This window comes from Castor canadensis, chromosome 1, assembly GCF_047511655.1.
Source record: "Castor canadensis chromosome 1, mCasCan1.hap1v2, whole genome shotgun sequence".
In the NCBI taxonomy this organism is placed as follows: domain Eukaryota; kingdom Metazoa; phylum Chordata; class Mammalia; order Rodentia; family Castoridae; genus Castor; species Castor canadensis.
The window spans coordinates 196701408-196715984 of record NC_133386.1 but is presented as its reverse complement, the minus strand read 5'-3'; the positions used below and the strand labels follow the sequence as shown (position 1 = coordinate 196715984).

The following is a 14577-nucleotide window of genomic DNA, read 5'->3' as shown; positions in this document are numbered from 1 at the left end:
ATGAATATGCACAAAGTACATTATATGCATGTATGGAAATGTATTATTCATACAAGTAATAAATAATAATAAAATAAAATATCAGTAAAAAAAAATAATAGCTTCTGTTTGGGCAAAGCCATGAAGAAAGCAAGGAGCCATCATGAGGGCATTTGGTAGACTATCCTGAGCAGAGGGACAAGTACAAAGGTAGCTGAAACTTTCAAGGAACACAGAGTTTCTGTGTGACTATAGCAGAGTGGGCAAGGGAAAAAAATATTGAAAAGTGAGGTCATAAAGGAAACTAGAAGCCATATCTAAGGACTGTGGCTTTTATTCTTAGGTGGTAGCCACTGCATAATTTCCCACAAAAGGAGCAACTTAAATTGTAGAAAACAATCAGCCTTTTTCTTCATTTCAAGATCATAGTTGCAGTTTTCTTTTATAGGGAGGTTTACTTTGCTTTACATTATGAAAATATGTGTACTTTACATTTCTGGAAAATATGTATACTTAATATAGTTCATTGATTCCACATTTTCTTTTAAAAGATAATACTGTATTTTAAGTCCCTTGGTATTGGAGACTGTAATTATCCCTGGATAACTAAAAAGAAATCAAACAAAGCAATTTCAGTGAAATTGAGGTTCATTTCTTGCCTAACGTCAAACAACTACAAAGAATTGGGGTTGAACCCAGGTCCACTTAAGTAACTCAGGTTAATTTATTTAATTACACAAATCCAGACTTCATCTGAAGGCAGATCTGAGAGCCTAAAAGGGAACCCTGAACTATGAATTGGCCTGCCAATGTAGCAAACCTCAGTGAAGTAGCTGTAGATAAACACCCAGGAGGTTATGTGTAAATGCTAAGGAGAAGTCTTATTTACACTCACACATAAGCTAAATTTCCCAAAGTAAGAACCCATGAATTTGCTAAAGAACACTTTTCTGCAGTGCTAGGAACTGAACCCTTGAATAGATTTGGGAAGCCTTCTACCACTGAGTTGTATATGAATCCCCAGTCTTTGGTAAAGGTCACTTTTCTTCCTATTATCTTTGCTGCATATCCAGCCCCAAAGCTTCACACACGATTGCACTGCATAGAAGTCACCTTCAGACACCATGGTGGGTCTGCACAATTGATAAACTTAGATAAGCAAATGGAAATCAATATTTTCAAGGTAAGCATAGATACTTGGGAGTGGCTAAGTCAGGAGCAGACTATTTTACAAAGATAAGCACATACAAGAAAAGGTAGACAAACACTCCATTTGCAAACACTTGATACCTTCTGACAGGAAGACGTGGACAGGACAGGAGAAGTGAAATGGTCTGGTTTCTGATCTACCTCCTGAACATTCTCTGGACTATGGCTGGGACTAATACCCAGACCCGAAGCTCATGCTGTGAGTATGGTGCTTGTTCTAGGGTTACCATGAGGAGAGGCAAAGAGAGATCTCAGACGCTCAGGTCTACCAATGAGAATGAGCTGAAATTAGCAATCACTATAGGAGTTCCAAAGTGGGTAAGTTGGGGCGTGAGTGGGTGTTGTTCTATCCTGACTTAATAACATAAGTTCTTTGAAAGTCAAGTCAATGGAACTTTTTTTAAGAGAGATTGAATTACATCTGCAAAATGATAAAAAAGAAAAATAATAAAATAAAATTTAAAAAACAGAAAAGAAAAACAGTGCAGAATTATGTTGCTGGTATAAAACAGGCACTCAATGGCTAGAAGGTTTTGATACTTGCTAAGGACAGATCATGTCCCAAATCTTTACTATTCTTCACGGAAGAATGGGGGATTAAAATAGCTACAAAAAAAAGTGATTTCTAGAAAACTGCTACAACTCATGTGAAATGTCTGTGAGCCATACTGCTTAAAGTTAGAAAATGAAAAATAACTTTCTTAAAGATATTAGTTATTTGAGAAGATATAAGGACTAACTGGCACCAAAAGAAAAATATTGTTATTTCTGAATTTCTCTTCAATCACTGATCACCAAACATAGTAAAGTCTTCTGTTAGAACATAAAAGACATGGGAATCATGTTTCAGAGGAGAGGGAATGAGGATTAGGAGTTTAGAAAGTGACTTTTCTCTCCTCAGCCATCCCTTCAGAGCAGCTGCCATGGGTTAATGACCTACAAGTGCAAATGGAGAACTCAGTGACTTCATCGGACTTCCCAAATCCCAGTGTCCTGATTGCCATGAATCTGGTCGGAGCCTACAACCTGGAGGCCCAGAAGCTCCTAACTTACGAGCTTATGGCCAGTGACACTGCAGGTGAGGCATTCGAGTTCTTCACCTGCTCTCTGAACCTTCCACACACTGGGAACATCCACCTCACACCTGGTCCCATCTTTGTGTCTTCTACCTCTGACTGTACCTTAATCACCTTCCCCTACATTGTTGTAGAATATCAGGAAGGAAATATGTATGAAGTCAGAGCATTCATGGAGGAGGGCAGGGAAGCAGAAAGAGCTCCAAACTAGATGTAAAAAGAAGGGGCTTCCAGTTCTGGATCTGCCACTTACTACTTTGTGACCTTGAAAAAAAAAATCACTAAATGCTGCTGAACCTCACCTCATCCTTTGACAACAACAACAATAACAACACAGTAACAATAAAGCCTCTATTCAGCCTACTTCCTAAGAGTTGCCTTAAGGATCAAGTTAGATAGCCAAATTTATGTTATTTTGTAACTAACTTTTCCTAGCTATTGTATTAGTGCTTTTCTAGACAGATATTAGGGATTTTTTTTCACATATATTAATCGTACAAAATAATGGGTTTCATTATGGAGCCATTAAGTCACACAGAAGATGCTAAAGTCAATATTCCCTTATGTACTTTTCCATATGTATTTCTTTGAAGAGACAGATTGAAATTATGCAAATACACTTAAAAATCATAATGATCTGGATAAGAAGCAGAAGGCTCAGTCTTAGCCCCTGATATTTTTGTATTACTGTTCTATTTTCCCCTCTGTAGACCTAACCACTGGGCAGCTCGCTCTCACCATTATGGCCCTCACTTCCTCCTGCCGAGACCCTGGGAGTAAAATGTCAGTTCTACAGAAACAAATGGAGAACTGGGCACCTTCAGGTAAGACCTTATGGAGGGGAAGGGAGAATGAAGCATGGAGTCCTTCCTGAGAATTTAAGCCCAGGAAGGAAAAGAGTGTAGGTTGAGAGAATGAACAGCTAGGGAAGAGCCACATGCCACCTCTGCTCTGATAATCTCACCAGTGAGAAATGCACTTCTCAGCCAAAATGAACAAGAACACCCAACTCCCCCAAACACACAAACTGGTCCAGCCAAGACATGGAGACACCATCATCACTGTTAGTGTACTCAAATGCCAAATTGTCATTCTTATTCTGAAAAACTCTGAATTTACCTTTAGCCAATACTGTGTCTTTCTTTGGGGCTAGGTTTTCTAGCAGTTTCTATTTAAAAGCTTTGGAATATCTTCTTCACAAATGTTTCCCCAGAATGGTGAATGTTAGTCTAAGGAAGGTTCTTTATCCTCTTCTGAGGCCCCAGCGAAGAAGCCACAGCCTTCTATGGGCCCAGTCTGGCGATTATGACACTGTGCCAGAAAAACTCGGAGACAACTTTACCAATAGCAGTGCGCTTTGCCAAGACCCTGCTGGCCAATTCCTCTCCCTTCAATGTGGGTGAGTAGATCACCATCCTGAGCTGGGCACAACAGAGGCTGTGAGTGAAGAAAGCTGGAGCTGGAGGGGGAAGGGGGAAGATAGGAATTTCCCATGGAAGAAGAGCTGAGAACCACACGAGTGTGTATAGATGGAAGATACTTAATGAATGTTGGATGTGTTTATTAAGGAATAAATGAAAGAAAAGAAGCCAGTAACACGTAGAAATAAGGACAATACTTGAAAGGCCTAACAGCTACAGAACCTGAACTGAGAACAATAAACACATTACCCAGTCAGAAGAAGTTCCCAAGTTAGATATTGAAGTCTTGAGTTGGAGTTGTGGTTGAAGCAATAGAGAACCTGCTTAGCAAGCTGGTTCCAACACCAGTACCACCTAAAAATAGATAAATAGATAGATAGATGATAGATATATCAATAGATAGCCTTTCCTTAGCCCTGCCCTGCACCTTCTCTTTAACTGATACTAATATTTCCATACTCTGTTTTTCTCAATGCTTCTCCTTTTTATATTCAAATATACTTTTTATTAAAGAGCTACTGTCTGAACACAAAGCCATGGTGTTCCCCTTCAAGAACCACTTCAAAAAATGTTTCCTTCCTTCTGCAAAACTTTGGCTGCTTGTGAATGGAAGCTTTTTCCTCCGTAATACCATATCCCTCTTCTGTTCACCTCTCAGTGTATAACAATCTCTCCTTGTACAAACCACTGTCATGGCCATATGCCATTCTCTAAGCATTATCAGCAACTTATCTCCTTTCAGTTTCTATCAGAAAAGGAAGTAAATAGACTCTACTACCCTCCCTGTGGGTCAAGAACAGACTCTCTCTTTCCCATCTGAATCTCAATTTGCAACTTGGCAAATTCAAGAAGTTTGAACTTTTTCTTTGGGTTTCAAGAACATTTCCACACTTAACGAAGTTGTGCAACTTTCAGGTAGTGATTAAGGTGGAAGGGGAAGATCAATGAATTAAAAGATGCTATCCAGCAAGTCTGTCATTTGTTCTGGTCTTCTTATCTCAGAGCTTGCTTATTAGGTCCACACATGTTTTTCACATGCAAGAAATAGAAAAGTTTCTATGCTGAGTGCTATGGGGGTTGCAAAATAAAGGAGGTGAGATTGAACATATTGCCAGAATGCATTAGTTAAAAGCATAAGTTGCTGATTTTTTACAAATCTACTTTTCAGTTCTGGTCCTGTTACTTACTGTTTGTGTGGCCTTCAGCAGTTACTTTACTTCTCTGAGGCTCAATTTCCTCATCTTTTACAAGAAGATAATTATAGGTCCTATTTCATGGGTGGTGCTGAGAAGTAAATAAGATCATGTAACTAGAACACAATAAGTATGTGATAAATGTCAGCTACTCATGTTGTAGTGGTTATGGTGGTGACCCTATCCCCCTGTGATTCCCAGACACAGGAGCAGTGGCAACCTTGGCCCTGACCTGCATGTACAACAAGATCCCCATAGGTTCTGATGAAAGCTACAGAGCCCTGTTTGGCCAGGTATTGAAGGCTATTGTGGAGAATATCAGCATGAGTATCAAAGACAATGGCATCATAGGAAACATCTACAGTACTGGCCTTGCCATGCAGGTAAACACATTCTGGATGCTCTTGATTGAGTCTAAGCCAATAAGGCTGTATTGTAGGAACAATGGACTAGGCATCTGCAAACATGGCCAGGAAAGTTCAACTAGGATGACCTGAGGTAGATTCCTGTACTGCTTTGCCTCCATTTCTCCTCTGCAAAATGCAGGTAAGTGTTAATTCTTCCCTAATAGATAAAGTGTGAAAAATACATATTTGAAATCATTTTCCTTCTTTAGAAGTAAAATTAAAACAAATAAATCCAAGAAATGTATTGATGTATTAATAATGACCAGTTTACTATTGAAAATTTGATGTACAAATGCTGGTATTAACACAGGTGCTGTACAAATGCTGGTATTAACACAGGTGCTAAAATAATTATTGAATTCTCTGATTCAGTATCTCCAGCCAAGTGTTCTTTTCTCAGTCATTTATCCTGACTCAAAAAAGGTCAGTCTGTACTCATAATGATTAATGAAAATAATCTAAAGTTGACTCAACCTCACAAAAAACCCTATAAACAGTAAAGCTTGGTCTATGTGTTAACCAAATCGATAGCCTTATGCTCTTCTAGCATTTATTCCCAGGCTCAGATTCAGTTAGATCTTCAGCTTTGATGGCTCCAAGTCCAATACCTTCCCATTACCCAGGTGAATATGGCAGCATCCTCCATGGAAGGAAAATGTATCTGTGATCATGCGCAGAGGTAACCAACTAGAATCAGAAACTTAAAGCCAACTGTGACCAAATCCTCTAATCCACACTAAGAGTTTATGCTCTAAATTCTCAAGATATCTTGTGAGATTGAGAAAAATATTGCAGCCAGGTGCAGTGGCTTACTCCTGTAATCCTAGCTATTAAGGAGGCAGAGATCAAGAAGATCACAGTTTGAAGCCAGCCCAAACAAATTGTTCCACAAGACCTTATCTTGGAAAAACCCTTCATAAAGAAGGGCTGGTGGAGTGGCTCAAGGTATAGGCCCTGAGTTCAAGCCCCAGATTTGCAAGAAAAAAAAAGATAAGAAAAATACTGCAAATATGGATAATTTGACATCTTTCCCTGCTTGAACTCTATTTATTTCTTCCTCCTGTCTTACTCCTCCGGTTAGGAATTTTAAAACTATATTGAGTAAGCATGGGGAGAGTAGACACCCTTGTCTTATTCCTGACTTTAGAAGAAACCATTTCAGTCTTTCCCCATTTAGAATGACAATAGCTATAGACTTGTATACATGCCCTTTATTAGGTTGATGTTCAGTCCTTCAATTCCTTGTTTCTTCACATCTTTAATCATGAAAAGATGTTGAATTTTGTCAAGTTTTTTCTGCATCTATTGAGATGATCATGTGATTTTTGTTCTTTCTTCTGCTTATATACTGTATTAAATTCATCAATTTGCATATGTTGAACCATCCCTGCATCTCTGGATTGAAACCAACTTTATCATAGTGTATGATCTTTTTGATGCATTGTTGAATTCAGTATGCCAGTGTTTGTTAAGAATAGTTGCATCTACATTCATTAAAGAGGTAGGCCTACAATTCTCTATCTTTGTTGCATACATGTCCAGTTTGGGAACAAGTATAATACTGGCTTCATAGAAAGAGTTTGGTAGTGTTCCTTCCCTTTCTATTTCATAGAAAGTTTGAGGAATATTAGTATTAGCTTTTCTTTAAAGGCCTGGTAGAATTAAGCAACGAATCCCTCAGGTCCTGGACTTTTCCTCATCTGGAAATTATTACTTCTCATTGCTTGTTATGACCTATTTAGGTGGTTTATAGTCCCTTGGTTCAATTTTGTTTTTTTCCCTTAATTTATTTTTTTCTGGTGATATAATTTGGTGATATTGGTGAAGAGTCCCACTATTCCCACTATCATTGTGTTGAAATCTAGTTATGTTTTTAAGTCCAGTAGTTTTTGTTTAATGAAGTTGGGTGCACCAACATTAGCTCCATATAATTAACAAGTGTTATTTCCTCTTGATGTATTGTTCCTATAATTAGTATGGAATGACCTTTTTTTTCTTTCAAAGTCTTTTTTTTTTCCTTTGTTGTGCTGGGTGAGGGTACATTGTAGCATTCACAAAGGTTCTTACAACATATCAAATAAATCATACTTGAATTCATCCTCTCCACTGCTCTCCTTCATCCCCCCTCCTCCGATTCCTGCAACAGTTTCTACAGGTATCATTTTTGCAGTTATATACATGCATACACATTATTTGTACCATATTCATCCCTCTCTCCTCCCACTGGTGCCAGTTTTGAATTCTGGATGATCAAAAAGACAAGTGACCATATCTGTCCCTTTTAAGGGCTCTCAGCTGTACCTAATCTCTCTCTCCTCTACCTCCCTTCACCCTAGGCTCTTTCTGTGACACCTGTGCAACCTAAGAAGGAATGGGACTGTGAGAAGACTATGAATATAATACTTGATGAGATTAAACAGGGGAAATTCCAAAACTCCATGTCCATTGCCCAAATCCTTCCTTCATTGAGAGGCAAGACATACCTAGATTTGCCCCAAGTGTCTTGTGGCCCTGGTAAGAACATTTTTAACAACTGCCTTTTCTTATGTCATAAAGGAATAACTTACACCAAGAATGATATATAGGTCAATGTTAACTTGCATACAGGATTGTTTTGCCCATTTTTACTTCATGCACATCTGACTTCCAATCCCCAAGAGCATATGCTAGCACACAACCAAACAATCCAGCCCTCAGAATTCAGTCCCATGTCTATCCCATTCATTATACATTTACTGAACACCTACTATGGCAAAGCATTTTATGGAATGCTAGACAAGGGGGAGGGCCTATGGTCCCCACAACCAAGTAACTTCATACATTCGACAAATGTACTGATCATGTATATCTTATCACATTTGCTCTTTTCACTCAGGAGAAAGATGAGACCAAAGCTACAATATTTGGAATAATGAAACAAGTATTAAGTAGACATTAAAGCCACATATATTACAAAGCAAAAAATAATGACCAATAATTGATTTTATTTGTAAGTTTTAAGAGAACAGAGTTGACATTTCAGCCAAATCTTAAAGATGAACATGAGACGCTCATAGAACACCAAAGGGATGGGGCAGAAACCTGGCATGCTACTTTTTAAATAAACCAATCATAAATAAAATGCAGATACACTTAAAATTCAAACATTGCAGAAATATGCATTTGGAAAGTGGAGGTCCTTTATAAAATCTCATTAGCTCCAGAGATAATTAGTCTTTGGAATGGATTCTTCAACTCTTCTTTCTAATCAAATACAAATATCAAGCATTATTCTTCTTCCATTACACTAACTTCCTAAGACAGGAAGAGATTATAAACCCCTTGTCTATTTCAATGCAAAATTACAGATATCAAAGTCAAGCAAAATGATCGCAATGACATAAACATTATCACATTTACCTAACTCCCTAGTCTGCTTCCAGTGATTTCCCAACTTTAACAAGGAGTGTTTGCCAGGACTCTACACTAGTTGTCAAACTACCTTGTTAAATGGTCTGAAACTTACTACTTGCATGAAATATTTTCTGGAATAATTTGCCAGTGACAGTGATTTTGCACCTATAATAGGAGCCCCATAATTTTTGACAAATTTGACTTTTTGCTCTTCACAGATCATGAGGTGCAACCAACTCTACCCAACTATCCTAATCCTCCTCCCACCTCAGCATCTAACATCACAGTCACATACACCATAAACAATCAGCTGAGGGGGGTAGAGCTACTCTTTAATGTAACCATTGATGTTATTGTGAAAAGTGGGTCCGTGCTACTTGTTGTCCTAGAAGAAGCACAACGCAAAAATGACATGTTCAAGTGAGTGTTACAAGTGCTATTTGCCATTCTTCCAAGCATAACTCAAATTTTCATATTCTTTCTCCTCCCCCTTCCTCACTCTCTCTCTTTCTTCCTTCTTTTTCTTACTGTTTCATTTCTGATAACTTAACATCTTTTGTCTAAATGTCCCTTGAAGGGGTTGCAGTCAAAAGATGCCATGAAAATTCTTGCAAGTAGATGTATGATGAAGCTTAATAACAGAAGTTCAAAGGAGTGAGAATCCATCGTGGATTAGAATACCAAAAAGAAAGGTCTATCACTTTAGGCTCCAAAGCATAGGTACTATTTTGAAAAGTGTGGGGAGGGGTCATTTTATGAAGAAGTGGCTATAACAAAATTTTGAAATAGGCGTGAGCAAGGAATTCATAGTCAGTTGGTACACTAGCTTTACTAAAGGAGAAAACGTAAAACAAATGAAGTGTTGTCTGAAAGGGAAGTTTGGGTGATATTGTAAAAAGTTTGACATCTCAAGCTGAGATTAACCTTCATATTGCAGAAAAGCACTTTAAATTTTTGAGGAAGAAAATCTGTGTTGTGGAAAGTTTCTTGGATTGTGAGAATAGGAAACAATGAGAAATGGAAGAGTTTGACTACAATAATTTAGTTGTGAAATGACAAGGACTTTACCTAGGATAGATGTACCATAACAAGGAAAACCAAAGAGTGACTGGATGTAGAGGGCAAGAGAAAGTAGCTTCAAAACTATTGAAAGGTGACTGGCACCAGTGGCTTGTGCCTATAATCCTAGCTACTCAGGAAGAAGAGATCAGGAAGATGGAGGTTGGAAGCCAGCCTGGGCAAATAGTTCATGAGACCTTATCTTGAAAATACCCAACAGAAATGCCTGTTGACCCACTCAAGTGAAAATATAAACTTGCAATTATGAAAAACACATTTATGTAAATTTCATTTAATTCTGGATAACATAATTCCATATTTATTAGTCATTTGCATTTTTCTTTTCAGCATAATTTTGTCTTCTCTTTAAAAGATTTAGAGTCTATCCATTCATTTTACATCCTTATTGCCTAGCCTGAATTGAGGTATTAATCATTTATGATTTTCTTCTTAGGTTTGAAACCACAATGACATCTTGGGGCCCTATTGTCTCTTCCATCAACAATATCGCTGAAAATGTTAATCACAACACATACTGGCAGTTCCTTAGTGGCACAACACCTTTGAATGAAGGTAAGAGAAGAAAAGGAATTGGCATTTTATCCATAGCTTAAGGATATAGTCATAAATTCTTTTATTAATTCATGTATTTAATCAGTAAGTGTGAAACTGCATATGTATTTATAATAGCTGTATATATAGGAATTATATATGTATATATTCATGCTTTACATATAGTCACTAGATAGATATATCAATTCTGTAAATATTAATGACTTTTTACAGAGAAGGAAACAGACATATTAAACAGAAAAGTTAACATTTGTAAAAGTTTTTGCACAAATACTAAAATATACACCAACTTAAAAAGTACTGGTGAATGGTTTTGTCTAAAGATGATGTTAACCTTATGATAACTATCATCATGCAGAGGATTTTAAAGTCAAATAAAGTCACAGTGGGACCAAGGCTGTGGCTTGATTAAAAGGTTTCATTGCCCAATCTTACATTGGGAGTGATTTTTCCTTTGCATCTGTGGGATTTCAGAAAAGTATATTATAAAGATCTTAGCATTCCACTAAGCATTGGTTAGAAGCTCCTTCTCTTATTTATGAGCTGCATCATACAAGTAATGAATCTTCCCTGAGATACAGTCCCCACAGCTACAAAATGGAGATAGCAATATTAGTTTCTTGGGTTATTGTGAGGATTCAAAATAACATGTTTAAAATTATTAAGCACAGTTCCTTTTGCATAGCATGTGTTCAAAAATGCTTATTATTATTATTACTATTACTGTTTGTCCTAGCACCTTTATCTCAAGAAATTGCCCAGGGAACTTACATTAGGCTTATTCTCATGTCTTCAAAATACTTTCCATCTCTGGGAGCAAGGATGGTAAAGGGAAAGGTCTTTGAGATCCAGAAAGATTTGGACCTGAAATTGTCATACTTTCTGTTGTCTTAACTACCTGAAAGATCATGGATACTGTCATCATCTCTCTTTCCTGTGCTGAAAGTCTAGGTTCTCAACCCATTGTCCTTCCTTATTTCTTATAAAATCTTCACAAGTAGAATTCTCCCTTGAATTCTCTAATTTGGGCCTTTTTAATAACAACCACAATTTATGCATATTGTGTATGTCATCACTGTCACTGCTTACAATCCTAAAGATAACTTTTCAGAGAAATGTTATCAACACAATTTCCTACACGAGGGATAAAAGACTTCCCTCTTAAGTGCTAACCCAAACACGCTCCACAAAATGATGACCTAAAGAATGGACATAAGAATTCCCTAAGAATCCCAATTACATGTTTCTTCCAAACTAATCAAGGTACCATTTCTCTCTAAGACAATTTTACTCCTTTAAAAATTTCATGGACTGCTCCTTTGAAATGTGAGGATTACATACACCATGGTCACCTCATGTTATTCCTTGTTTCATTCTAGGGGTTGCTGACTACATACCATTCAACAATGAGCACATTACAGCCAATTTCACCCAGTACTAAAGAGGAAGTGGGTTCAGCTTCTATTGAACATTTTCAAAAGATCAAGGAATTTTGTTTTCACTTTTTTCAAATACATTCAAAAAAGTGGATACCTACAATGCTAGTCTATTCCTTATAAAAACACACAACCACTAAGTAGAATAAATGATACAAAATTCCCTGGAGTCTCAACATCTGTAACTCATGAAAATGAAACTTATAGCTTCTCAGTGCAATGACTGCCAGTCCTCATTGAAACCTAGAATGAGGGGGCAAGGAAGAATGGCAAGTGATATTTTTGGAAATATTTCTGATCATCTTGATTAATTAAACAATGCACTCTCTATTTCTACCTATGAAATGATATATTTTTAAACCTCCTACTTGCATTTCTTATGCCAAGTACTCCTTTTCAAATCATCTAATATAAACATACATAGAGACATATATACACAAAATGACTGAAATTATTCCATATGTAACTCTAAGATGGTTCAGTGCTTAGTAAACAATGTCATAACTTTCCCCTTCCACTTCTAATATTTGCTCTATGTAAAATCAAATTCAAGCTGGGCACTGATGGCTCACACCTATAATCCTAGCTACTCAGGAAGCAGAGAACAGGAGGATGAAGGTTCGAAGTCAGCCCAGAAAAAATAGTTCATGATACCCTATCTTAAAAAATATCCAGCACAAAAAAGGGACTGGTAAGTGACTCCAGTGGTAGAGTGCCTGCCTAGCAAGCATGAGACCCTAAGTTCAAACCCCAGTATCGCCAAAAAAGGAAATCAAATTTAAGATGTATTTTTTATACCCGGGTGATAGAGGCAGGAAGAGCTCACACTCAAGCCCAGCCTGGGTAACACAGGAATTCCAAGGCCAGCATGAGCTACATGGTGAGACCCTGTCTCAAAAATCCAAGGACCTGGGTTGTGCCTCAGTGCCCAACTCACACAAGGCCCTGGGATCAATCCCCAGCACTGAAGAAAAAAAAGGTACATACTATATAATTTAATATGCATCTTATACATTTGATGTTCCCTAAACAATACAGTGTAACAACTATTTACATTGTACTAGGTGTTATAGGTAATCTAAAGATAATTTAAAGTACACAGGAGGATATGCACAGATTATATGCAAATACTGTTCCATTTTAAATTAGGGACTTGAGCATCCACAGATTTTGCAATTCCTGGGTTCCTGGAATCAATCCTTCAAGAATACTAAGGGACAACTGTACTCATCTTTGACCCAAAAAGAACTTGGTTGTGAAATTTATACAAAGAGAATAATCTAAGTATGATATAGTTGATACATTGAAAGAACCTTTGTAAATGCCACAATGTAGCCCCACCCAGCACAACAATAAAGAAAATGAACTAATAAAAATAAAACAAAAAACAAAGAGAATAATCATAAGTGGACACAAAAATATGTAAGAATCAAAATGTCAGCTGTGACTAACAGAGAACATAGCTTAGACATATAGCCATAATATACTTCCTACTACTGGACCCCAGAATTAGATAGACTGAATTTCCCCAGTCACTGGTCTTCCATCCTGGTATGACAGAACAAGAACTTGTTCTCCAGCAACAGTCTGGCTCCAAGGAGAAAGAACTGTGAGCCACACAAGCCCGGATACTTATTACAAACACACGTGTTAAATAAATCACTCTATCACAGTGAAAGGCCAGGACTGTATTATAATGGAAGGAAACCTCAGGAGTGGTGAATCAGGTGCTCTCTCATAGCATGTCACAATGTTTATAGTATGGAAAAATTGAAGTCATCTGTATGTCCAACAGTGTGTGATGGACAGATAAACTCTCATCCATCACATGGTGGGACACATAAGGTTTCTAAAATTCATATTGAACATAAGTACTTGTTAGCACAAAAGGAAGTTCATGATGTATAGCCAGGTGAATGAAGAAGACTGCACAACAGCATTAGATTATCATCCACACAAGCCCATTTAGTGCCTATCCATGTGTGTGTAACACGTACTGGTGATTAGGGTTTTTGTTTGCTTGATTCACTATTTTTTTAAGTTTTGTCTATTCGATACATAACAACTGAGCCAACGGAAAGTGGGAAACATTTTACACCACAATGACTATTTTGTTTAACAATAAATCGGGCAGCCAAAGAACTCGTGTGTGTGTGTGTGTGTGTGTGTGTGTGTGTGTGTGTGTGTGTGTGTGTGTGTATGGAAGAATGCCACCCCAACTTTGTCTTAATGATAGGAAATTGGAGGAAATATGGGAGGAGGCAACAAAGAGAGGGAAATTACACATTGATACCATATGTGAAAACCTTGTTTTAGCTACCTACTTATGAATTAACAGCGTGTACACATGTGTGTGTGTTCATGTACACATTCATCAGTGCTGGCAAAGCTGGAGACAGGGGAATGAGTTGACACTAGATCAACTATGAGAAGTTGCAAAGCTGGAGACAGGGGAATGACTTGACACTAGATCAACTATGAGAAGTTGCAATCCTGCTTTACGAAGTGACTTTAAATATATTTATGTATGCAAACACTAAAAAATAAAAGTGGGTGCTGTGATGAGTGAGAAAGTATTGCAAAAAAATTAAATTTACCTGTGAGTACCCTGAGGCAGGTGCTCACATTAATTCATAAGATGCCTATTTACAAAGACTTATTTCAAAATTTGTATATGTCTCCAATTTTGTAATTGGCTTCCAATTGTTATTATCTACATTATTATTCCTACACAGACAAGGATGTAGGAATAATTAATCAGTTTAAGAAGTTTTCTAAGTTATGCTTCTCTGGATTCTCCTGTCTCTGATTCCTATCTGTTGGTCATTTAG

General features: G+C 37.4%; 1 protein-coding gene across 1 annotated transcript; it reads left to right on the top strand.

Annotated features, from left to right (window-relative positions):
- The first annotated feature begins 1308 nt into the window (after nucleotides 1-1308).
- Nucleotides 1309-11792, top strand: Cblif (cobalamin binding intrinsic factor). The gene is made up of 9 exons (XM_020179419.2): nucleotides 1309-1387; nucleotides 2090-2266; nucleotides 2975-3088; nucleotides 3523-3663; nucleotides 5080-5261; nucleotides 7622-7799; nucleotides 8897-9098; nucleotides 10192-10310; nucleotides 11690-11792. Exons 1-9 carry the CDS (start codon nucleotides 1309-1311, stop codon nucleotides 11749-11751), a joined length of 1254 nt encoding a protein of 417 aa, XP_020035008.1. The 3' UTR covers nucleotides 11752-11792.
- Nucleotides 11793-14577: the final 2785 nt, after the last annotated feature.

Bases quoted from the DNA above. Each gene is read 5' to 3' on its own strand.
- Cblif (XM_020179419.2), top strand. From the start codon at position 1,309: ATGGTCTGGTTTCTGATCTACCTCCTGAACATTCTCTGGACTATGGCT. The intron at 3,089-3,522 runs GTAAGACCTTAT...TCCTCTTCTGAG, and splicing joins GGAGAACTGGGCACCTTCAG to GCCCCAGCGAAGAAGCCACA. The intron at 10,311-11,689 runs GTAAGAGAAGAA...GTTTCATTCTAG, and splicing joins CACAACACCTTTGAATGAAG to GGGTTGCTGACTACATACCA.